The sequence below is a fragment of the Petromyzon marinus genome, unplaced genomic scaffold (assembly GCF_048934315.1).
Source record: "Petromyzon marinus isolate PM22_M1 ecotype Great Lakes invasive population unplaced genomic scaffold, UKy_Petmar_22M1.pri1.0 PM_Scaffold_520, whole genome shotgun sequence".
Classification (NCBI taxonomy): domain Eukaryota; kingdom Metazoa; phylum Chordata; class Hyperoartia; order Petromyzontiformes; family Petromyzontidae; genus Petromyzon; species Petromyzon marinus.
In genome coordinates, this window is record NW_027423525.1 from 36507 (window position 1) to 60843 (window position 24337).

A 24337-nucleotide genomic window follows, 5' to 3' on the forward strand; every position below is an offset into this window, starting at 1 on the left:
AAATCTCGTGTGACTGTCATCCTTTGTTTTAACCACGTGAGTGACGTCATTGAGAGTCACTCTCTCGTCACCGACATCCTTTGTTTAACCACGTGAGTGACGTCATTGAGAGTCACTCTCTCGTCACCGGCATCCTTTGTTTAACCACGTGGGTGACGTCATTGAGAGTCACTCTCTCGTCACCGACATCCTTTGTTTAACCACGTGAGTGACGTCATTGAGAGTCACTCTCTTTGTCACCGGCATCCTTTGTTTAACCACGTGAGTGACGTCATTGAGAGTCACTCTCTTGTCACCGACATCCTTTGTTTAACCACGTGAGTGACGTCATTGAGAGTCACTCTCTTGTCACCGACATCCTTTATACTGGTAGGAACCAAGTTGTGAACTGAGTGTACCAGCCTGCAATAGATTAATGTGTCCGTCCGTCCGTCCGTTCGTCCGTCCGTCCCCTTTCAATACTTTAACGAAGTGAAATCTCGTGTGACTGTCATCCTTTGTTTAACCACGTGAGTGACGACATTGAGAGTCACTCTCTTTGTCACCGGCATCCTTTGTTTAACCACGTGAGTGACGTCATTGAGAGTCACTCTCTCGTCACCGACATCCTTTGTTTAACCACGTGAGTGACGTCATTGAGAGTCACTCTCTTGTCACCGGCATCCTTTGTTTAACCACGTGAGTGACGTCATTGAGAGTCACTCTCTTGTCACCGACATCCTTTGTTTAACCACGTGAGTGACGTCATTGAGAGTCACTCTCTTTGTCACCGCCATCCTTTGTTTAACCACGTGAGTGACGTCATCGAGAGTCACTCTCTCGTCACCGACATCCTTTGTTTAACCACGTGACTGACGTCATTGAGAGTCACTCTCTTGTCACAGACATCCTTTATACTGGCAGGGACGAAGTTGTGAACTGAGTGTACCAGCCTGCAATAGATTAATGTGTCCGTCCGTCCGTCCGTTCGTCCGTCCGTCCCCTTTCAATACTTTAACGAAGTAAAATCTCGTGCTGTTGAGGGCAAAAAGGGTGGGAAGACGCTCTCGAATTTGCACAAATTTTACGTGACAATTTCGTAAAATCGCGCAAAATTCCAACGTTCCTACCAGCCCCAACCCTGCAGGGACCTGCTTGCGATCTGGCGCCCAGCGTCCGTGCTCTGCGCGTGAGTAATGAGACAGCGCCATCTCCTGCATTATTTTCGGGGGTTACATTCACAGATTTTGCACTAAGCCGTTAAGGGGGAGGGTGGGTGGGTGGGTGGATGGGTTGTTGTGGTAAGGAAACACAAAGCCACGCCCCTTGGTGGCCACAACAACGTCCGCGCTATAGCCCCGCCCCTCAGCGGTGTGTGTGTGGGGTATAAAAGGCGGGGAGAGCCAGGGAGCTCGGGGCAGTGCGTTGGGGCCAAAGGACGAAGAACCGGTGAGGGAGGAAGGCCGGCTAGGATAGACCCTGGGACTTCCCTGTCCGCTGTCGTTGCGAGGGACATTGGCAGGGCAAGCCGGTGATGGTGGGGTGTGCCCGTGATCTGTGCCATGACCGGGGCCAGATGAGATGGCCTCCCTCTTAGCGCCTGTAGCTGGAGGAATTGGGAGCACAGTGGGGTTAGGATAGATAGCCTAGGGGGTGTCCCAGGGTGAAGGGGCCGTTACCCCTTCCAGTGTGACCCCCGTTGTTACGTTAAATAAACAGTGCTGCCTCTACTCCACGGGCTCAGCGTCCCGTGAACCCGCTACATATGTACTACACACACACCACGCACACAGACAAAGCTACCCCCAGGTAGCCTCTAGCAAGGCTGTAGGGGCAAGTGCTGTTAGCTAGCGAGTATCAGCAGTGTCTATGTACTACACACACCACGCACACAGACAAAGCTACCCCCAGGTAGCCTCTAGCAAGGCTGTAGGGGCAAGTGCTGTTAGCTAGCGAGTAGCAGCAGCAGTGTCTATGTACTACACACACCACGCACACAGACAAAGCTACCCCCAGGTAGCCTCTAGCAGGGCTGTAGGGGCAAGTGCTGTTAGTAGTAGCGAGTAGCTGCAGCAGTGTCTATGTACTACACACACCACGCACACAGACAAAGCTACCCCCAGGTAGCCTCTAGCAGGGCTGTAGGGGCAAGTGCTGTTAGCTAGCGAGTAGCAGCAGCAGTGTCTATGTACTACACACACCACACACACAGACAAAGCTCCCCCGTGTAGCCTCTAGTAGGGCTGTAGGGGCAAGTGCTGCTAGCTAGCGAGTAGCAGCAGTGTCTATGTACTACACACACACCACACACAGACAAAGCTCCCCCAGGTAGCCTCTAGCAGGGCTGTAGGGGCAAGTGCTGTTAGCTAGCGAGTAGCTGCAGCAGTGTCTATGTACTACACACACCACACACACAGACAAAGCTACCCCAGGTAGCCTCTAGCAGGGCTTGAGGGGCAAGTGCTGTTCGCTGAATGAGATGGGCGTGGTGGCTTGTGAATATTAATGAGATGGGCGTGGTAGCGCGTGAATATTAATGAGATGGGCGTGGTGGCTCGTGAATATGAATGAGATGGGCGTGGTGGCTCGTGAATATGAATGAGATGGGCGTGGTGGCTCGTGAATATTAATGAGATGGGCGTGGTGGCTCGTGAATATGAATGAGATGGGCGTGGCGGCTCGTGAATATTAATGAGATGGGCGTGGCGGCTCGTGAATATTAATGAGATGGGCGTGGTGTATTCATGAATATTAATGAGATGGGTGTGGTGGCTCGTGCATATTAATGAGATGGGCGTGGTGGCTCGTGAATATTGATGAGATGGGCGTGGTGTATTCATGAATATTAATGAGATGGGCTTGGTGTATTCATGAATATTAATGAGATGGGCGTGGTGTATTCATGAATATTAATGAGACTCATAGACAGAGGCGGAGTCGGAGACTTTATTCACTTGGGAGAGAGGGCGGTGAACACGACAGACGCCTGTAGCACGGAACAGTCAGTGAGTGTGTGTCTGTGTGTGTGTGTCAGTGTGTGTGTCAGTGTGTGTGTCAGTGTGTGTGTCAGTGTGTGTGTGTCAGTGTGTGTGTGTCAGTGTGTGTGTGTCAGTGTGTGTGTGTCAGTGTGTGTGTGTCAGTGTGTGTGTGTCAGTGTGTGTGTGTCAGTGTGTGTGTGTCAGTGTGTGTGTGTCAGTGTGTGTGTGTCAGTGTGTGTGTGTCAGTGTGTGTGTGTCAGTGTGTGTGTGTCAGTGTGTGTGTGTCAGTGTGTCAGTGAGTGTGTGTCAGTGTGTCAGTGTGTGTCTGTGTGTGTCAGTGAGTGTGTCAGTGTGTGTGTGTCAGTGTGTGTGGGTCAGTGTGTGTGTGTCAGTCTGTGTGTCAGCGTGTGTGTCAGTCTGTGTGTAGTAGTCGTGAGTACCGAGTGCCACGAGTAGCGGGTAGTGTTGGGTAATGGTGGGTGGTGGTGGGTGGTAGTAGCGGTGGGTGGTGGTGGGTGGTAGTAGCGGTGGGTGGTAGTGGGTGGTAGTAGCGGTGGGTACTAGTGGTGGGTGGTAGTGGGTGGTAGTAGCGGTGGGTGGTAGTGGGTGGTAGTAGCGGTGGGTGGTAGTGGGTGGTAGTAGTGGTGGGAGGTAGTGGGTGGTAGTGGTGGTGGGTGGTAGTGGGTGGTAGTAGTGGTGGGTGGTAGTGGGTGGTAGTAGTGGTGGGTGGTAGTGGGTGGTAGTAGTGGTGGGTGGTAGTGGGTGGTAGTAGTAGTGGGTGGTAGTAGTGGTGGGTGGTAGTAGTGGTGGGTGGTAGTGGGTGGTAGTGGCGGTGGGTGGTAGTGGGTGGTAGTGGGTGGTAGTGGGTGGTAGTAGTAGTGGGTGGTAGTGGGTGGTAGTGGGTGGTAGTGGGTGGTAGTGGGCGGTGGGTGGTAGTGGGTGGTAGTGGGTGGTGGGTGGTAGTGGGTGGTAGTAGTGGTGGGTGGTAGTGGGCGGTGGGTGGTAGTGGGTGGTAGTAGCGGTGGGTGGTAGTGGGCGGTGGTGGGTGGTAGTGGGTGGTAGTGGGCGGTGGGTGGTAGTGGGTGGTAGTGGGTGGTAGTAGTGGTGGGTGGTAGTAGTGGTGGGTGGTAGTGGGTACTAGTAGTGGTGGGTGGTAGTGGGCGGTGGGTGGTAGTGGGTGGTAGTAGCGGTGGGTGGTAGTGGGCGGTGGGTGGTAGTGGGTGGTAGTGGGTGGTAGTGGGTGGTAGTGGGTGGTAGTGGGTGGTAGTGGGCGGTGGGTGGTAGTGGGTGGTAGTGGGTGGTAGTGGGTGGTAGTGGGTGGTGGTGGGTGGTAGTGGGTGGTAGTGGGTGGTAGTGGGTGGTAGTGGGTGGTAGTGGGCGCGACTATTCGTAGACCCAGTCGTGTGAGCAGCTCTTCCACGAGGTGACCTCTTCGGCAGTGAACCAAAGAGAAATCTCCTTCTCAGCGCTCGCCACAGAATCGCTGCCGTGGATGATGTTCCTGTGGTGGTGGGGGGGAGAGTGGTGGTGGTGGGGGGGAGAGTGGTGGTGGTGGGGGGGAGTAGTGGTGGTGGGGGGGAGAGTAGTGGGGGGGAGAGAGTGGGGGGGGGAGAGGAGATGAATCTCACACACAGACATACACACAGACACACAACAACACAACAACAACAACCGCCATTCGCCACTAAGTGGCGGTGACGTCACCACGACGCTTGTGCCAGGCTAGGTGCACCCTGAGGCTGCCACGTGAAGTGTCGAACGCCCGCTGGCAGGAGGTCACGGGGCAGCAGACCCAGCAGGTGCCACGGGTCGACTGACTGAGATGACTGAGATGACTGGCTGATGCACCACCTGTGCCCCCTACTGTGCCAACCTGCTGTGCTTTAGCCACCCGGCGCTCCGCTCGCTGTTGTGAGCGTCGCTCCTCCGCCCTCCGTTGTTGTTGGAGGGCGACTGCCTCCAACTGCCCAGTAGCATCCTTCACGAGCCTCCTCCACAGAGGCCGATCTTGACACTGCTGGTACCGGTCATCGGCAAGTCCACTCAGCTCCACGTCCTCCTGTACCACATCACTCCATCTCTTCTCTAGCCCGTGCCGTGCCCGCTTAGCCCCCTCGATCCGGCTGAACAAAAGCTGTTTCGGCATGCGGTGGCTGGGCATGCGGGCTACATGACCCAGCCATCGCAGCCTTGCCCGCCGGAGGAGCTCACCGATGGGACCTTGCCCAGCTCTGTTGAGGATTTGTGAGCTCCTCACACAATCCAGCCTGGTTAAACCCAGGATGGATCGTAGGCAGGCCAGCCTAAATGTTTCTAACCGGCGAAGATGTTCCATTAGGAGGGGTCCACGTTTCACAAGCGTAGAGAAGGGAGGGAATGACCGTGGCCGAGAAGACCTGAAGCTTAGTGCGGAGCGACAGACCAGGTAGCTTCCACACAGCGTTACACAAACGATGAAAAGATATTGCCGCTCGACTGATTCGGAGTGAGACCTCTGCTGTTAAACTGGAGCCGATCATGAGCACACTGCCCAGGTATGGGAAACTCTCCACTCTCTCCACAACTGCCCCATCACCGATTGGGAGTTGTGGGGGTGGAGTGTCCGATGGTACAAAATACCCAGGCTGGTGCTTAGTTTTGGTGGGGCTGATGGTAAGGCCCCACCTCTTAGTGGCACGCTCCAGTCTCAGCAGCAGCAGCGTCTCCAACTCTTCCTCTGACTGAGCAGCTATTACCAAATCGACAATTTTTCGGTCCTAGTTTAGTGGTAGGTTATTGAAGGTGGAGGGGTTACCAGCGCCTCACATCCATCCAGAGCCCACATTCAGCCGCTGTGGTGGTCACAGATGCCATGAGGGGAGAGGAGCCAATCGGAATTGGCCTTCCCCCCACAGCACTGTCCACGACAGCGTTGCCCGTCCGGCACCGCGAGGAGGTAGGGGGTTGTTTTACCGCTCCCTCTCCCCGTGTCTCCCTCTACCGCTCCCTCTCCCCGTGTCTCCCTCTCCCCGTGTCTCCCTCTCCCCGTGTCTCCCTCTCCCCGTGTCTCCCTCTCCCCGAGTCTCCCTCTCCCCGTGTCTCCCTCTCCCCGTGTCTCCCTCTCCCCGTGTCTCCCTCTCCCCGTGTCTCCCTCTCCCCGTGTCTCCCTCTCCCCGTGTCTCCCTCTCCCCGTGTCTCCCTCTCCCCGTGTCTCCCTCTCCCCGTGTCTCCCTCTCCCCGTGTCTCCCTCTCCCCGTGTCTCCCTCTCCCCGTGTCTCCCTCTCCCCGTGTCTCCCTCTCCCCGTGTCTCCCTCTCCCCGTGTCTCCCTCTCCCCGTGTCTCCCTCTCCCCGTGTCTCCCTCTCCCCGTGTCTCCCTCTCCCCGTGTCTCCCTCTCCCCGTGTCTCCCTCTCCCCGTGTCTCCCTCTCCCCGTGTCTCCCTCTCCCCGTGTCTCCCTCTCCCCGTGTCTCCCTCTCCCCGTGTCTCCCTATACCCCTCTCCCCGTGTCTCTCTCTCCTCCTCTTCCCGTGTCTCCCCCTCTCCCCCTCTCCCCGTGTCTCCCCCTCTCCCCCTCTCCCCGTGTCTCCCCCTCTCCCCCTCCCCGTGTCTCTACCCCTCTCCCCCCTCTCCCGTGTCTACCCCCTCTCCCCGTGTCTACCCCTCTCCCCGTGTCTCTCTCTCTCCCCGTGTCTCTCTCTCTCCCCGTGTCTCTCTCTCTCCCCGTGTCTCTCTCTCTCCCCGTGTCGCTCTCTCTCCCCGTGTCGCTCTCTCTCCCCGTGTCTCTCTCTCTCCCCGTGTCTCTCTCTCTCCCCGTGTCTCTCTCTCTCCCCGTGTCTCTCTCTCTCCCCGTGTCTCTCTCTCTCCCCGTGTCTCTCTCTCTCCCCGTGTCTCTCTCTCTCCCCGTGTCTCTCTCTCTCCCCGTGTCTCTCTCTCTCCCCGTGTCTCTCTCTCTCCCCGTGTCTCTCTCTCTCCCCGTGTCTCTCTCTCTCCCCGTGTCTCTCTCTCTCCCCGTGTCTCTCTCTCTCCCCGTGTCTCTCTCTCTCCCCGTGTCTCTCTCTCTCCCCGTGTCTCTCTCTCTCCCCGTGTCTCTCTCTCTCCCCGTGTCTCTCTCTCTCCCCGTGTCTCTCTCTCTCCCCGTGTCTCTCTCTCTCCCCGTGTCTCTCTCTCTCCCCGTGTCTCTCTCTCTCCCCGTGTCTCTCTCTCTCCCCGTGGCTCTCTCTCTCCCCGTGTCTCTCTCTCTCCCCGTGTCTCTCTCTCTCCCCGTCTCTCTCTCTCCCCGTGTCTCTCTCTCTCCCCGTGTCTCTCTCTCTCCCCGTGTCTCTCTCTCTCCCCGTGTCTCTCTCTCTCCCCGTGTCTCTCTCTCTCCCCGTGTCTCTCTCTCTCCCCGTGTCTCTCTCTCTCCCCGTGTCTCTCTCTCTCCCCGTGTCTCTCTCTCTCCCCGTGTCTCTCTCTCTCCCCGTGTCTCTCTCTCTCCCCGTGTCTCCCTCTCTCTCCCCGTGTCTCCCTCTCTCTCCCCGTGTCTCCCTCTCTCTCCCCGTGTCTCCCTCTCTCTCCCCGTGTCTCCCTCTCTCCCCGTGTCTCCCTCTCTCCCCGTGTCTCCCTCTCCCCGTGTCTCCCTCTCTCCCCGTGTCTCCCTCTCTCCCCGTGTCTCCCTCTCTCCCCGTGTCTCCCTCTCTCCCCGTGTCTCCCTCTCTCCCCGTGTCTCCCTCTCTCCCCGTGTCTACCTCTCTCCCCGTGTCTCCCTCTCCCCGTGTCTCCTCTCTCTCCCCGTGTCTCCCTCTCTCCCCGTGTCTCCCTCTCTCCCCGTGTCTCTCTCTCTCCCCGTGTCTCTCTCTCTCCCCGTGTCTCTCTCTCTCCCCGTGTCTCCTCTCTCTCTCCCCGTGTCTCCCTCTCTCTCTCTCCCCGTGTCTCCCTCTCTCTCTCTCCCCGTGTCTCCCTCTCTCTCTCTCCCCGTGTCTCCTCTCTCTCTCTCTCCCCGTGTCTCCCTCTCTCTCTCTCCCCGTGTCTCCCTCTCTCTCTCTCCCCGTGTCTCCCTCTCTCTCTCTCCCCCGTGTCTCCCTCTCTCTCTCTCCCCGTGTCTCCCTCTCTCTCTCTCCCCGTGTCTCCCTCTCTCTCTCTCCCCGTGTCTCCCTCTCTCTCTCTCCCCGTGTCTCCCTCTCTCTCTCTCCCCGTGTCTCCCTCTCTCTCTCTCCCCGTGTCTCCCTCTCTCTCTCTCCCCGTGTCTCCCTCTCTCTCTCTCCCCGTGTCTCCCTCTCTCTCTCTCCCCGTGTCTCCCTCTCTCTCTCTCCCCGTGTCTCCCTCTCTCTCTCTCCCCGTGTCTCCCTCTCTCTCTCCCCGTGTCTCCCTCTCTCTCTCTCCCCGTGTCTCCCTCTCTCTCTCTCCCCGTGTCTCCCTCTCTCTCTCTCCCCGTGTCTCCCTCTCTCTCTCTCCCCGTGTCTCCCTCTCTCTCTCTCCCCGTGTCTCCCTCTCTCTCTCTCCCCGTGTCTCCCTCTCTCTCTCCCCGTGTCTCCCTCTCTCTCTCTCCCCGTGTCTCCCTCTCTCTCTCTCCCGTGTCTCCCTCTCTCTCTCTCCCCGTGTCTCCCTCTCTCTCTCTCCCCGTGTCTCCCTCTCTCTCTCTCCCCGTGTCTCCCTCTCTCTCTCTCCCCGTGTCTCCCTCTCTCTCTCTCCCCGTGTCTCCCTCTCTCTCTCCCCGTGTCTCCCTCTCTCTCTCCCCGTGTCTCCCTCTCTCCCTCCCCGTGTCTCCCTCTCTCTCTCCCCGTGTCTCCCTCTCTCTCTCTCCCCGTGTCTCCCTCTCTCTCTCTCCCCGTGTCTCCCTCTCTCTCTCTCCCCGTGTCTCCCTCTCTCTCTCTCCCCGTGTCTCCCTCTCTCTCTCTCCCCGTGTCTCCCTCTCTCTCTCTCCCCGTGTCTCCCTCTCTCTCTCCCCGTGTCTCCCTCTCTCTCTCCCCGTGTCTCCCTCTCTCTCTCCCCGTGTCTCTCTCTCTCCCCGTGTCTCTCTCTCTCCCCGTGTCTCCCTCTCTCCCCGTGTCTCCCTCTCTCTCCGTGTCTCCCTCTCTCTCCGTGTCTCCCTCTCCCCGTGTCTCCCTCTCCCCGTGTCTCCCTCTCCCCGTGTCTCCCTCTCTCCCCGTGTCTCCCTCTCTCCCCGTGTCTCCCTCTCTCCCCGTGTCTCCCTCTCTCCCCGTGTCTCCCTCTCTCCCCGTGTCTCCCTCTCTCCCCGTGTCTCCCTCTCTCCCCGTGTCTCCCTCTCTCCCCGTGTCTCCCTCTCTCCCCGTGTCTCCCTCTCTCCCCGTGTCTCCCTCTCTCCCCGTGTCTCCCTCTCTCCCCGTGTCTCTCTCTCTCCCCGTGTCTCCCTCTCTCTCTCCCCGTGTCTCCCTCTCTCTCTCCCCGTGTCTCCCTCTCTCTCTCCCCGTGTCTCCCTCTCTCTCTCCCCGTGTCTCCCTCTCTCCCTCCCCGTGTCTCCCTCTCTCCCTCCCCGTGTCTCCCTCTCTCTCTCCCCGTGTCTCCCTCTCTCTCTCCCCGTGTCTCCCTCTCTCTCTCCCCGTGTCTCCCTCTCTCTCTCCCCGTGTCTCCCTCTCTCTCTCCCCGTGTCTCCCTCTCTCTCTCCCCGTGTCTCCCTCTCTCTCTCCCCGTGTCTCCCTCTCTCTCTCCCCGTGTCTCCCTCTCTCTCTCCCCGTGTCTCCCTCTCTCTCCCCGTGTCTCCCTCTCTCTCTCCCCGTGTCTCCCTCTCTCTCTCCCCGTGTCTCCCTCTCTCTCTCCCCGTGTCTCCCTCTCTCTCTCCCCGTGTCTCCCTCTCTCCCTCTCTCCCCGTGTCTCTCTCTCTCCCCGTGTCTCCCTGTCTCCCTCTCTCCCCGCGTCTCTCTCTCTCCCCGTGTCTCTCTCTCTCCCCGTGTCTCTCTCTCTCCCCGTGTCTCTCTCTCTCCCCGTGTTTCTCTCTCTCCCCGTGTTTCTCTCTCTCCCCGTGTTTCTCTCTCTCCCCGTGTTTCTCTCTCTCCCCGTGTCTCCCTCTCTCCCTCTCTCCCCGCGTCTCTCTCTCTCCCCGCGTCTCTCTCTCTCCCCCGCGTCTCTCTCTCTCCCCCGTGTCTCTCTCTCTCCCCGTGTCTCTCTCTCTCCCCGTGTTTCTCTCTCTCCCCGTGTTTCTCTCTCTCTCTCCCCGTGTCTCTCTCTCCCCGTGTCTCTCTCTCTCCCCGTGTCTCTCTCTCTCCCCGTGTCTCTCTCTCTCCCCGTGTCTCTCTCTCTCCCCGTGTCTCTCTCTCTCCCCGTGTCTCTCTCTCTCCCCGTGTCTCTCTCTCTCCCCGTGTCTCTCTCTCTCCCCGTGTCTCTCTCTCTCCCCGTGTCTCTCTCTCTCCCCGTGTCTCTCTCTCTCCCCGTGTCTCTCTCTCTCCCCGTGTCTCTCTCTCTCCCCGTGTCTCTCTCTCTCCCCGTGTCTCTCTCTCTCCCCGTGTCTCTCTCTCTCCCCCCGTGTCTCTCTCTCTCTCCCCCGTGTCTCTCCCTCTCTCCCCGTGTCTCTCTCTCTCTCCCCGTGTCTCTCTCTCTCCCCGTGTCTCTCTCTCTCCCCGTGTCTCTCCCTCTCTCCCGTCCCTCTCTCCCCGTGTCTCTCTCTCTCCCTGCGTGTCTCTCTCTCTCTCTCCCCGTGTCTCTCTCTCTCTCTCTCCCCGTGTGTCTCTCTCTCTCTCCCCGTGTCTCTCTCTCTCTCTCCCCGTGTCTCTCTCTCTCTCTCTCCCGTGTCTCTCTCTCTCTCCCCCCGTGTCTCTCTCTCTCTCTCCCCGTGTCTCTCTCTCTCTCTCCCCGTGTCTCTCCTCTCTCCCCGTGTCTCTCCCTCTCTCTCCCCGTGTCTTCTCTCTCTCTCCCCGTGTCTCCTCTCTCTCCCCGTGTCTCCCTCTCTCTCCCCGTGTCTCTCTCTCTCTCCCCGTGTCTCTCTCTCTCCCCGTGTCTCTCTCTCTCCCCGTGTCTCCCTCTCTCCCCGTGTCTCCCTCTCTCCCCGTGTCTCCCTCTCTCCCCGTGTCTCTCCCTCTCTCCCCGTGTCTCTCCCTCTCTCCCCGTGTCTCTCTCTCTCTCCCGTGTCTCTCCCTCTCTCCCCGTGTCTCTCCCTCTCTCCCCGTGTCTCTCCCTCTCTCCCCGTGTCTGTCTCTCCCTCTCTCCCCATGTCTCTCTCTCTCTCTCCCCGTGTCTCTCGCTCTCCCCGTGTCTCTCGCTCTCCCCGTGTCTCTCGCTCTCCCCGTGTCTCTCTCTCTCCCCGTGTCTCTCTCTCTACCCGTGTCTTCTCTCTCTCTCTCTCCCCGTGTCTCTCTCTCTCCCGTGTCTCTCTCTCTCTCTCTCCCCCGTGTCTCTCTCCCCGTGTCTCCCTCTCTCTCCCCGTGTCTCCCTCTCTCTCCCCGTGTCTCTCTCTCTCCCCGTGTCTCTCTCTCTCCCCGTGTCTCTCTCTCTCCCCGTGTCTCTCTCTCTCCCCGTGTCTCTCTCTCTCCCCGTGTCTCTCTCTCTCCCCGTGTCTCTCTCTCTCCCCGTGTCTCTCTCTCTCCCCGTGTCTCTCTCTCTCCCCGTGTCTCTCTCTCTCCCCGTGTCTCTCTCTCTCCCCGTGTCTCTCTCTCTCTCCCCGTGTCTCTCTCTCTCCCCGTGTCTCTCTCTCTCCCCGTGTCTCTCTCTCTCCCCGTGTCTCTCTCTCTCCCCGTGTCTCTCTCTCTCCCCGTGTCTCTCTCTCTCCCCGTGTCTCTCTCTCTCCCCGTGTCTCTCTCTCTCCCCGTGTCTCTCTCTCTCCCCGTGTCTCTCTCTCTCCCCGTGTCTCTCTCTCTCCCCGTGTCTCTCTCTCTCCCCGTGTCTCTCTCTCTCCCCGTGTCTCTCTCTCTCCCCGTGTCTCTCTCTCTCCCCGTGTCTCTCTCTCTCCCCGTGTCTCTCTCTCTCCCCGTGTCTCTCTCTCTCCCCGTGTCTCTCTCTCTCCCCGTGTCTCTCTCTCTCCCCGTGTCTCTCTCTCTCCCCGTGTCTCTCTCTCTCCCCGTGTCTCTCTCTCTCTCCCCGTGTCTCTCTCTCTCCCCGTGTCTCTCTCTCTCTCCCCGTGTCTCTCTCTCTCTCCCCGTGTCTCTCTCTCTCTCCCCGTGTCTCTCTCTCTCTCCCCGTGTCTCTCTCTCTCTCCCCGTGTCTCTCTCTCTCTCCCCGTGTCTCTCTCTCTCTCCCCGTGTCTCTCTCTCTCCCCGTGTCTCTCTCTCTCCCCGTGTCTCTCTCTCTCCCCGTGTCTCTCTCTCTCCCCGTGTCTCTCTCTCCCCCCGTGTCTCTCTCTCTCCCCGTGTCTCTCTCTCCCCCCGTGTCTCTCTCTCCCCCCCGTGTCTCTCTCTCTCCCCCCGTGTCTCTCTCTCTCCCCCCGTGTCTCTCTCTCTCCCCGTGTCTCTCTCTCCCCGTGTCTCTCTCTCCCCGTGTCTCTCTCTCCCCGTGTCTCTCTCTCCCCGTGTCTCTCTCTCTCTCTCTCTCCCCGTGTCTCTCTCTCTCTCTCCCCGTGTCTCTCTCTCTCTCTCCCCGTGTCTCTCTCTCTCCCCGTGTCTCTCTCTCTCTCCCCGTGTCTCTCTCTCTCTCCCCGTGTCTCTCTCTCTCTCCCCCCGTGTCTCTCTCTCTCTCCCCGTGTCTCTCTCTCTCTCCCCGTGTCTCTCCCTCTCTCCCCGTGTCTCTCCCTCTCTCCCCGTGTCTCTCCCTCTCTCCCCGTGTCTCTCCCTCTCTCCCCGTGTCTCTCCCTCTCTCCCCGTGTCTCTCCCTCTCTCCCCGTGTCTCTCCCTCTCTCCCCGTGTCTCTCCCTCTCTCCCCGTGTCTCTCCCTCTCTCCCCGTGTCTCTCCCTCTCTCCCCGTCTCTCCCTCTCTCCCCGTGTCTCTCCCTCTCTCCCCGTGTCTCTCCCTCTCTCCCCGTGTCTCTCCCTCTCTCCCCGTGTCTCTCCTCTCTCCCCGTGTCTCTCCCTCTCTCCCCGTGTCTCTCCCTCTCTCCCGTGTCTCTCCCTCTCTCCCCGTGTCTCTCCCTCTCTCCCCGTGTCTCTCCCTCTCTCCCCGTGTCTCTCCCTCTCTCCCCGTGTCTCTCCCTCTCTCCCCGTGTCTCTCCCTCTCTCCCCGTGTCTCTCCCTCTCTCCCCGTGTCTCTCCCTCTCTCCCCGTGTCTCTCCCTCTCTCCCCGTGTCTCTCCCTCTCTCCCCGTGTCTCTCCCTCTCTCCCCGTGTCTCTCCCTCTCTCCCCGTGTCTCTCCCTCTCTCCCCGTGTCTCTCCCTCTCTCCCCGTGTCTATCCCTCTCTCCCCGTGTCTCTCCCTCTCTCCCCGTGTCTCTCCCTCTCTCCCCGTGTCTCTCCCTCTCTCCCCCGTGTCTCTCCCTCTCTCCCCGTGTCTCTCCCTCTCTCCCCGTGTCTCTCCCTCTCTCCCCGTGTCTCTCCCTCTCTCCCCGTGTCTCTCCCTCTCTCCCCGTGTCTCCCCTCTCTCCCCGTGTCTCCCTCTCTCTCCCCCGTGTCTCTCTCCCCGTGTCTCCCTCTCTCTCCCCGTGTCTCTCTCTCTCCCCGTGTCTCTCTCTCTCCCCGTGTCTCTCTCTCTCCCCGTGTCTCTCTCTCTCCCGTGTCTCTCTCTCTCTCCGTGTCTCTCTCTCTCTCCCCGCGTCTCCCTCTCTCCCCGTGTGTCCCCTCTCTCCCCGTGTCTCTCTCTCTCCCCGTGTCTCCCTCTCTCCCCGTGTCTCTCTCTCCCTCTCCCCGTGTCTCTCTCTCCCTCTCCCCGTGTCTCTCTCTCCCTCTCCCCGTGTCTCTCTCTCCCTCTCCCCGTGTCTCTCTCTTCCCTCTCCCCGTGTCTCTCTCTCCCTCTCCCCGTGTCTCTCTCTCCCTCTCCCCGTGTCTCTCTCTCCCTCTCCCCGTGTCTCTCTCTCCCTCTCCCCGTGTCTCTCTCTCCCTCTCCCCGTGTCTCTCTCTCCCTCTCCCCGTGTCTCTCTCTCCCTCTCCCCGTGTCTCTCTCTCTCTCCCCGTGTCTCTCTCTCCCTCTCCCCGTGTCTCTCTCTCCCTCTCCCCGTGTCTCTCTCTCTCCTCGTGTCTCTCTCTCTCCCCGTGTCTCTCTCTCTCCCCGTGTCTCTCTCTCTCCCCGTGTCTCTCTCTCTCCCCGTGTCTCTCTCTCTCCCCGTGTCTCTCTCTCTCCCCGTGTCTCTCTCTCTCCCCCCGTGTCTCTCTCTCTCCCCCGTGTCTCTCTCTCTCCCCCCGTGTCTCTCTCTCTCCCCCCGTGTCTCTCTCTCTCCCCCCGTGTCTCTCTCTCTCCCCCCGTGTCTCTCTCTCTCCCCCCGTGTCTCTCTCTCTCCCCCCGTCTCTCTCTCTCCCCGTGTCTCTCTCTCTCTCCCCGTGTCTCTCTCTCTCTCTCTCTCCCGTGTCTCTCTCTCTCTCCCCGTGTCTCTCTCTCTCTCCCCGTGTCTCTCTCTCTCTCCCGTGTCTCTCTCTCTCTCCCCGTGTCTCTCTCTCTCTCCCCGTGTCTCTCTCTCTCTCCCCGTGTCTCTCTCTCTCTCCCCGTGTCTCTCTCTCTCTCCCCGTGTCTCTCTCTCTCTCCCCGTGTCTCTCACTCTCTCTCCCCGTGTCTCTCACTCTCTCCCCGTGTCTCTCTCTCTCTCTCCCCGTGTCTCTCTCTCTCTCTCCCCGTGTCTCTCTCTCTCCCCGTGTCTCTCTCTCTCCCCGTGTTTCTCTCTCTCCCCGTGTTTCTCTCTCTCCCCGTGTTTCTCTCTCTCCCCGTGTCTCTCTCTCTCCCCGTCTCTCTCTCTCTCCCCGTGTCTCTCTCTCTCCCCGTGTCTCTCTCTCTCCCCGTGTCTCTCTCTCTCCCCGTGTCTCTCTCTCTCCCCGTGTCTCTCTCTCTCCCCGTGTCTCTCTCTCTCCCCGTGTCTCTCTCTCTCCCCGTGTCTCTCTCTCTCCCCGTGTCTCTCTCTCTCCCCGTGTCTCTCTCTCTCCCCGTGTCTCTCTCTCTCCCCGTGTCTCTCTCTCTCCCCGTGTCTCTCTCTCTCCCCGTGTCTCTCTCTCTCCCCGTGTCTCTCTCTCTCCCCGTGTCTCTCTCTCTCCCCGTGTCTCTCTCTCTCTCCCCCCGTGTCTCTCCCTCTCTCCCCGTCCCTCTCTCCCCGTGTCTCTCTCTCTCTCCCCGTGTCTCTCTCTCTCCCCGTGTCTCTCCCTCTCTCCCCGTCCCTCTCTCCCCGTGTCTCTCTCTCTCTCCGCGTGTCTCTCTCTCTCTCTCCCCGTGTGTCTCTCTCTCTCTCTCCCCTGTGTCTCTCTCTCTCTCCCGTGTCTCTCTCTCTCTCCCCGTGTCTCTCTCTCTCTCTCCCCGTGTCTCTCTCTCTCTCCCCGTGTCTCTCTCTCTCTCTCCCCGTGTCTCTCTCTCTCTCTCCCGTGTCTCTCCCTCTCTCCCCGTGTCTCTCCCTCTCTCTCCCCGTGTCTCTCCCTCTCTCTCCCCGTGTCTTTCTCTCTCTCTCCCCGTGTCTCCCTCTCTCTCCCCGTGTCTCTCTCTCTCTCCCCGTGTCTCTCTCTCTCCCCGTGTCTCCCTCTCTCCCCGTGTCTCCCTCTCTCCCCGTGTCTCCCTCTCTCCCCGTGTCTCTCCCTCTCTCCCCGTGTCTCTCCCTCTCTCCCCGTGTCTCTCTCTCTCTCCCCGTGTCTCTCCCTCTCTCCCCGTGTCTGTCTCTCCCTCTCTCCCCATGTCTCTCTCTCTCTCCCTGTCTCTCGCTCCCCGTGTCTCTCGCTCTCCCCGTGTCTCTCGCTCTCCCCGTGTCTCTCGCTCTCCCCGTGTCTCTCGCTCTCCCCGTGTCTCTCTCTCTCCCCGTGTCTCTCTCTCTATCCGTGTCTCTCTCTCTCTCCGTGTCTCTCTCTCTCCCCGTGTCTCTCCCTCTCTCCCCGTGTCTCTCTCTCTCTCTCTCTCTCCCCGTGTCTCTCTCCCCGTGTCTCCCTCTCTCTCCCCGTGTCTCTCTCTCTCCCCGTGTCTCTCTCTCTCCCCGTGTCTCTCTCTCTCCCCGTGTCTCTCTCTCTCCCCGTGTCTCTCTCTCTCCCCCGTGTCTCTCTCTCTCCCCGTGTCTCTCTCTCTCCCCGTGTCTCTCTCTCTCCCCGTGTCTCTCTCTCTCCCCGTGTCTCTCTCTCTCCCCGTGTCTCTCTCTCTCCCCCGTGTCTCTCTCTCTCCCCGTGTCTCTCTCTCCCCGTGTCTCTCTCTCTCCCCGTGTCTCTCTCTCTCCCCGTGTTCTCTCTCTCTCCCCGTGTCTCTCTCTCTCCCCGTGTCTCTCTCTCTCCCCGTGTCTCTCTCTCTCCCCGTGTCTCTCTCTCTCCCCGTGTCTCTCTCTCTCCCCGTGTCTCTCTCTCCCCCCGTGTCTCTCTCTCTCCCCGTGTCTCTCTCTCTCCCGTGTCTCTCTCTCTCCCCGTGTCTCTCTCTCTCCCCGTGTCTCTCTCTCTCCCCGTGTCTCTCTCTCTCCCCGTGTCTCTCTCTCTCCCCGTGTCTCTCTCTCTCCCCGTGTCTCTCTCTCTCCCCGTGTCTCTCTCTCTCCCCCGTGTCTCTCTCTCTCCCCGTGTCTCTCTCTCTCCCCGTGTCTCTTCTCTCTCTCCCGTGTCTCTCTCTCTCCCCGTGTCTCTCTCTCTCTCCCCGTGTCTCTCTCTCTCTCCCCGTGTCTCTCTCTCTCTCCCCGTGTCTCTCTCTCTCTCCCCGTGTCTCTCTCTCTCTCCCCGTGTCTCTCTCTCTCTCCCCGTGTCTCTCTCTCTCTCCCCGTGTCTCTCTCTCTCTCCCCGTGTCTCTCTCTCTCTCCCCGTGTCTCTCTCTCTCTCCCCGTGTCTCTCTCTCTCTCCCCGTGTCTCTCTCTCTCTCCCCGTGTCTCTCTCTCTCTCCCCGTGTCTCTCTCTCTCCCCGTGTCTCTCTCTCTCCCCGTGTCTCTCTCTCTCCCCGTGTCTCTCTCTCTCCCCGTGTCTCTCTCTCTCCCCGTGTCTCTCTCTCTCCCCGTGTCTCTCTCTCTCCCCCGTGTCTCTCTCTCTCCCCGTGTCTCTCTCTCTCCCCCGTGTCTCTCTCTCCCCCCGTGTCTCTCTCTCTCCCCCCGTGTCTCTCTCTCTCCCCCCGTGTCTCTCTCTCTCCCCCCGTGTCTCTCTCTCTCCCCCCGTGTCTCTCTCTCTCCCCGTCTCTCTCTCTCCCCGTGTCTCTCTCTCCCCGTGTCTCTCTCTCTCTCTCTCTCCCCGTGTCTCTCTCTCTCTCTCCCCGTGTCTCTCTCTCTCTCTCCCCCGTGTCTCTCTCTCTCTCCCCGTGTCTCTCTCTCTCTCCCCGTGTCTCTCTCTCCCCGTGTCTCTCTCTCTCTCCCCGTGTCTCTCTCTCTCTCCCCCGTGTCTCTCTCTCTCTCCCGTCCCTCTCTCCCCGTGTCTCTCCCTCTCTCCCCGTGTCTCTCCCTCTCTCCCCGTGTCTCTCCCTCTCTCCCCGTGTCTCTCCCTCTCTCCCCGTGTCTCTCCCTCTCTCCCCGTGTCTCTCCCTCTCTCCCCGTGTCTCTCCCTCTCTCCCCGTGTCTCTCCCTCTCTCCCCGTGTCTCTCCCTCTCTCCCCGTGTCTCTCCCTCTCTCCCCGTGTCTCTCCCTCTCTCCCCGTGTCTCTCCCTCTCTCCCCGTGTCTCTCCCTCTCTCCCCGTGTCTCTCCCTCTCTCCCCGTGTCTCTCCCTCTCTCCCCGTGTCTCTCCCTCTCTCCCCGTGTCTCTCCCTCTCTCCCGTGTCTCTCCCTCTCTCCCCGTGTCTCTCCCTCTCTCCCCGTGTCTCTCCCTCTCTCCCCGTGTCTCTCCCTCTCTCCCCGTGTCTCTCCCTCTCTCCCCGTGTCTCTCCCTCTCTCCCCGTGTCTCTCCCTCTCTCCCGTGTCTCTCCCTCTCTCCCCGTGTCTCTCCCTCTCTCCCCGTGTCTCTCCCTCTCTCCCCCGTGTCTCTCCCTCTCTCCCCGTGTCTCTCCCTCTCTCCCCGTGTCTCTCCCTCTCTCCCCGTGTCTCTCCCTCTCTCCCCGTGTCTCTCCCTCTCTCCCCGTGTCTCTCCCCTCTCCCCGTGTCTCTCTCCTCTCCCCGTGTCTCTCCCTCTCTCCCCGTGTCTCTCCCTCTCTCCCCGTGTCTCTCCCTCTCTCCCCGTGTCTCTCCCTCTCTCCCCGTGTCTCTCCCTCTCTCCCCGTGTCTCTCCTCTCTCTCCCCGTGTCTCCCCCTCTCTCCCCGTGTCTCCCTCTCTCTCCCCGTGTCTCTCTCCTGTCTCCCTCTCTCTCCCCGTGTCTCTCTCTCTCCCCGTGTCTCTCTCTCTCCCCGTGTCTCTCTCTCTCCCCGTGTCTCTCTCTCTCCCCGTGTCTCTCTCTCTCTCCCGTGTCTCTCTCTCTCTCCCCGCGTCTCCCTCTCTCCCCGTGTGTCCCTCTCTCCCCGTGTCTCTCTCTCTCCCCGTGTCTCCCTCTCTCCCCGTGTCTCTCTCTCCCTCTCCCCGTGTCTCTCTCTCCCTCTCCCCGTGTCTCTCTCTCCCCTCTCCCCGTGTCTCTCTCTCCCTCTCCCCGTGTCTCTCTCTCCCTCTCCCGTGTCTCTCTCTCCCTCTCCCCGTGTCTCTCTCTCCCTCTCCCCGTGTCTCTCTCTCCCTCTCCCCGTGTCTCTCTCTCCCTCTCCCCGTGTCTCTCTCTCCCTCTCCCCGTGTCTCTCTCTCCCTCTCCCCGTGTCTCTCTCTCCTCTCCCCGTGTCTCTCTCTCCCTCTCCCCGTGTCTCTCTCTCCCTCTCCCCGTGTCTCTCTCTCCCCTCTCCCCGTGTCTCTCTCTCCCTCTCCCCGTGTCTCTCTCTCTCCTCGTGTCTCTCTCTCTCCCCGTGTCTCTCTCTCTCCCCGTGTCTCTCTCTCTCCCCGTGTCTCTCTCTCTCCCCGTGTCTCTCTCTCTCCCCGTGTCTCTCTCTCTCCCCGTGTCTCTCTCTCTCCCCGTGTCTCTCTCTCTCCCCGTGTCTCTCTCTCTCCCCGTGTCTCTCTCTCCCCCCCGTGTCTCTCTCTCTCCCCCCGTGTCTCTCTCTCTCCCCCCGTGTCTCTCTCTCTCCCCCCGTGTCTCTCTCTCTCCCCCCGTGTCTCTCTCTCTCCCCCCGTGTCTCTCTCTCTCCCCCCGTGTCTCTCTCTCTCCCCCCGTCTCTCTCTCTCCCCGTGTCTCTCTCTCTCTCCCCGTGTCTCTCTCTCTCTCCCCGTGTCTCTCTCTCTCTCCCCGTGTCTCTCTCTCTCTCCCCGTGTCTCTCTCTCTCTCCCCGTGTCTCTCTCTCTCTCCCCGTGTCTCTCTCTCTCTCCCCGTGTCTCTCTCTCTCTCCCCGTGTCTCTCTCTCTCTCCCCGTGTCTCTCTCTCTCTCCCCGTGTCTCTCTCTCTCTCCCCGTGTCTCTCTCTCTCTCCCCGTGTCTCTCTCTCTCTCCCCGTGTCTCTCACTCTCTCTCCCCGTGTCTCTCTCTCTCTCTCCCCGTGTCTCTCTCTCTCTCTCCCCGTGTCTCTCTCTCTCTCCCCGTGTCTCTCTCTCTCTCTCCCGTGTCTCTCTCTCTCTCTCCCCGTGTCTCTCTCTCTCTCTCCCCGTGTCTCTCTTCTCTCTCCCCCCGTGTCTCTCTCTCTCTCTCCCCGTGTCTCTCTCTCTCTCTCCCCGTGTCTCTCTCTCTCTCTCCCCGTGTCTCTCCCTCTCTCTCCCCGTGTCTCTCTCTCTCTCTCCCCGTGTCTCTCTCTCTCTCTCCCCGTGTCTCTCCCTCTCTCCCCGTGTCTCTCCCTCTCTCCCCGTGTCTCTCCCTCTCTCCCCGTGTCTCTCCCTCTCTCCCCGTGTCTCTCCCTCTCTCCCCGTGTCTCTCCCTCTCTCCCCGTGTCTCTCCCTCTCTCCCCGTGTCTCTCCCTCTCTCCCCGTGTCTCTCCCTCTCTCCCCGTGTCTCTCCCTCTCTCCCCGTGTCTCTCCCTCTCTCCCCGTGTCTCTCTCTCCCCCGTGTCTCTCTCTCTCCCCCCGTGTCTCTCTCTCTCCCCCCGTGTCTCTCTCTCTCCCCCCGTGTCTCTCTCTCTCCCCCCGTGTCTCTCTCTCTCCCCCCGTGTCTCTCTCTCTCCCCCCGTGTCTCTCTCTCTCCCCCCGTCTCTCTCTTCCCCGTGTCTCTCTCTCTCTCCCCGTGTCTCTCTCTCTCTCCCCGTGTCTCTCTCTCTCTCCCCGTGTCTCTCTCTCTCTCCCCGTGTCTCTCTCTCTCTCCCCGTGTCTCTCTCTCTCTCCCCGTGTCTCTCTCTCTCTCCCCGTGTCTCTCTCTCTCTCCCCCGTGTCTCTCTCTCTCTCCCCGTGTCTCTCTCTCTCTCCCCGTGTCTCTCTCTCTCTCCCCCGTGTCTCTCTCTCTCTCCCCGTGTCTCTCTCTCTCTCTCTCCCCGTGTCTCTCTCTCTCTCTCTCCCCGTGTCTCTCTCTCTCTCTCCCCGTGTCTCTCTCTCTCTCTCCCCGTGTCTCTCTCTCTCTCTCCCCGTGTCTCTCTCTCTCTCTCCCCGTGTCTCTCTCTCTCTCTCCTCCCCGTGTCTCTCTCTCTCTCTCCCCGTGTCTCTCTCTCTCTCTCCCCGTGTCTCTCTCTCTCTCTCCCCGTGTCTCTCTCTCTCTCTCCCCGTGTCTCTCTCTCTCTCCCCGTGTCTCTCTCTCTCTCCCGTGTCTCCCTCTCTCCCCGTGTCTCCCTCTCTCCCCGTGTCTCCCTCTCTCCCCGTGTCTCTCCTCTCTCCCCGTGTCTCCTCTCTCCCCGTGTCTCCCTCTCTCCCCGTGTCTCCCTCTCTCCCCGTGTCTCCCTCTCTCCCCGTGTCTCCCTCTCTCCCCGTGTCTCCCTCTCTCTCCCCGTGTCTCCCTCTCTCTCCCCGTGTCTCCCTCTCTCTCCCGTGTCTCCCTCTCTCTCCCCGTGTCTCCCTCTCTCTCCCCGTGTCTCCCTCTCTCTCCCCGTGTCTCCCTCTCTCTCTCTCTCCCGTGTCTCTCTCTCCCCGTGTCTCTCTCCCCGTCTCTCTCTCCGTGTCTCTCCCTCTCTCCCCGTCCCTCTCTCCCCGTGTCTCTCTCTCTCCCCGTGTCTCTCTCTCTCCCCGTGTCTCTCTCTCTCCCCGTGTCTCTCTCTCTCCCCGTGTCTCTCTCTCTCTCTCTCCCCGTGTCTCTCTCTCTCTCTCTCTCCCCGTGTCTCTCTCTCTCTCTCTCTCCCCGTGTCTCTCTCTCTCCCCGTGTCTCTCTCTCTCCCCCGTGTCTCTCTCTCTCCCCGTGTCTCTCTCTCTCCCGTGTCTCTCTCTCTCCCCGTGTCTCTCTCTCTCCCCGTGTCTCTCTCTCTCCCCGTGTCTCTCTCTCTCCCCGTGTCTCTCTCTCTCCCCCGTGTCTCTCTCTCTCCCCGTGTCTCTCTCTCTCCCCGTGTCTCTCTCTCTCCCCGTGTCTCTCTCTCTCCCCGTGTCTCTCTCTCTCCCCGTGTCTCTCTCTCTCCCCCGTGTCTCTCTCTCTCCCCGTGTCTCTCTCTCTCCCCGTGTCTCTCTCTCTCCCCGTGTCTCTCTCTCTCCCCGTGTCTCCCTCTCTCTCTCCCCGTCCCTCTCTCCCTCCGTGTCTCCCTCTCTCTCTCCGTGTCCCCGTCCCTCTCTCCCCGTGTCTCCCTCTCTCTCTCCCCGTGTCTCTCTCTCTCCCCGTGTCTCTCTCTCTCCCCGTGTCTCTCTCTCTCCCCGTGTCTCTCTCTCCCTCCCCCCGTGTCTCCCTCTCTCCCCGTGTCTCCCTCTCTCTCTCCCCCGTGTCTCTCTCTCTCTCTCCCCCCGTGTCTCTCTCTCTCTCTCCCCCCGTGTCTCTCTCTCTCTCTCCCCCCGTGTCTCTCTCTCTCTCTCCCCCGTGTCTCTCTCTCCCCGTGTCTCTCTCTCTCCCCGTGTCTCTCTCTCTCCCCGTGTCTCTCTCTCTCTCCCCGTGTCTCTCTCTCTCTCCCCGTGTCTCTCTCTCTCCCCGTGTCTCTCTCTCTCCCCGTGTCTCTCTCTCTCCCCGTGTCTCTCTCTCTCCCCGTGTCTCTCTCTCTCTCCCCGTGTCTCTCTCTCTCTCCCCGTGTCTCTCTCTCCTCCCCGTGTCTCTCTCTCCTCCCCGTGTCTCTCTCTCTCCCCGTGTCTCTCTCTCTCTCCCCGTGTCTCTCTCTCTCTCCCCGGTCTCTCTCTCTCTCCCCGTGTCTCTCTCCTCTCTCCCGTGTCTCTCTCTCTCTCCCCGTGTCTCTCTCTCTCTCTCCCCGTGTCTCTCTCTCTCTCCCCGTGTCTCTCTCTCTCTCCCCCGTGTCTCTCTCTCTCTCCCCGTGTCTCTCTCTCTCTCCCCGTGTCTCTCTCTCTCTCCCCGTGTCTCTCTCTCTCCCCGTGTCTCTCTCTCTCCCCGTGTCTCCCTCTCTCCCCGTGTCTCTCTCTCTCCCCCGTGTCTCTCTCTCTCCCCCGTGTCTCTCTCTCTCTCCCCGTGTCTCTCTCTCTCCCCGTGTCTCTCTCTCCTCCCCGTGTCTCTCTCTCTCCTCCCCGTCCCTCTCCTCTCTCTCCCCGTCCCTCTCTCCCCGTGTCTCCTCTCTCTCTCCGTGTCCCCCGTCTCTCTCTCCCCGTGTCTCTCTCTCTCTCCCCGTGTCTCTCTCTCTCCCCGTGTCTCTCTCTCTCCCCGTGTCTCTCTCTCTCCCCGTGTCTCTCTCTCTCCCCGTGTCTCTCTCTCCCCCTGTCCCCTCTCCCCGTGTCTCCCTCTCTCTCCCGTGTCTCTCTCTCTCTCTCTCCCGTGTCTCTCTCTCTCTCCCCCGTGTCTCTCTCTCTCTCCCCCCGTGTCTCTCTCTCTCTCCCCCTCTCCCCCCGTGTCTCTCTCTCTCTCTCCCCGTGTCTCTCTCTCTCTCCCCCGTGTCTCTCTCTCTCCCCGTGTCTCTCTCTCTCCCCGTGTCTCTCTCTCCCCGTGTCTCTCTCTCTCCCCGTGTCTCTCTCTCCCGTGTCTCTCTCTCTCCCCGTGTCTCTCTCTCTCCCCGTGTCTCCCTCTCTCTCCCCGTGTCTCTCTCTCTCCCCGTGTCTCTCTCTCTCCCCGTGTCTCTCCTCTCTCCCCGTGTCTCTCTCCCCCGTGTCTCTCTCTCCCCGTCTCTCTCTCTCTCTCTCTCCCCGTGTCTCTCTCTCTCTCCCCGTGTCTCTCTCTCTCTCCCCGTGTCTCTCTCTCTCTCCCCGTGTCTCTCTCTCTCCCCGTGTCTCTCTCTCTCCCCGTGTCTCTCTCTCTCCCCGTGTCTCTCTCTCTCCCCGTGTCTCTCTCTCTCTCCCCGTGTCTCTCTCTCTCCCCGTGTCTCTCTCTCTCCCCGTGTCTCTCTCTCTCCCCGTGTCTCTCTCTCTCTCCCCGTGTCTCCCTCTCTCCCCGTGTCTCCCTCTCTCCCCGTGTCTCCCTCTCTCCCCGTGTCTCCCTCTCTCCCCGTGTCTCCCTCTCTCCCCGTGTCTCTCTCTCTCTCCCCGTGTCTCTCTCTCCCCGTCCCTCTCTCCCCGTGTCTCTCTCTCTCCCCGTGTCTCCCTCTCTCTCTCCCCGTCCCTCTCTCCCGTGTCTCTCTCTCTCTCTCCCCGTGTCTCCCTCTCTCCCCCGTGTCTCTCTCTCTCCCCGTGTCTCTCTCTCTCCGTGTCTCTCTCTCTCCCCGTGTCTCCCTCTCTCTCCCCGTGTCTCCCCTCCCTCCCCGTGTCTCTCTCCCCCGTGTCTCCCTCTCTCCCCGTGTCTCTCTCCCCCGTGTCTCTCTCTCTCTCCCCGTCTCTCTCTCTCTCTCTCCCCGTGTCTCTCTCTCTCTCCCCGTGTCTCTCTCTCTCCCGTGTCTCTCTCTCTCCCCGTGTCTCCTCTCTCTCCCCCGTGTCTCTCTCTCTCCCCGTGTCTCTCTCTCTCTCCCCGTGTCTCCCTCTCTCCCCGTGTCTCTCTCTCCCCCGTGTCTCCCTCTCTCCCCGTGTCTCCCTCTCTCCCCGTGTCTCCTCTCTCCCCGTGTCTCCCTCTCTCCCCCGTGTCTCCCTCTCTCCCCGTGTCTCCCTCTCTCCCCCGTGTCTCTCTCTCTCTCCCCGTGTCTCTCTCTCCCCGTCCCTCTCTCCCCGTGTCTCTCTCTCTCCCCGTGTCTCCCTCTCTCTCTCCCCGTCCCTCTCTCCCCGTGTCTCTCTCTCTCTCTCCCCGTGTCTCTCTCTCTCTCCCCGTGTCTCTCTCTCTCTCTCTCCCGTGTCTCTCTCTCTCCCCGTGTCTCTCTCTCCCCGTGTCTCCCTCACCGCCCCACTTGCACGGCAAAGTCTCCCCGTATGGTGCCGGGGTTCGAGTCGTCCGGCTTCGTCTCCCCCAGCATCTTCCGCGCTGTCTTCACCGCGTTAGCTCCCTGCCACACCTGGAGCACACACACACAGATAAAGCTCCCCCAGGTAGCCTCTAGCCAGGGCTGCAGAGGGCAAGTGCTGTTACGCTAGCGAGTAGCAGCAGCAGTGTCTATGTACTACACACACCACCACACAGACAAAGCTCCCAGGTAGCCTC

At 60.8% G+C, this 24337-nt stretch overlaps 1 protein-coding gene across 1 annotated transcript; it reads right to left on the minus strand.

Moving 5' to 3' along the window:
• Window positions 1-2911: 2911 nt before the first annotated feature.
• Window positions 2912-24191, minus strand: LOC142905316 (uncharacterized; the record flags this gene model as incomplete). The annotated part of the gene is made up of 3 exons (XM_076064562.1): window positions 2912-4012; window positions 4076-4387; window positions 24079-24191. Coding segments are annotated over 3 exons (1068 nt in total), but the record flags the coding sequence as incomplete, so codon positions are not given.
• Between the last annotated feature and the right edge of the window lie 146 nt (window positions 24192-24337).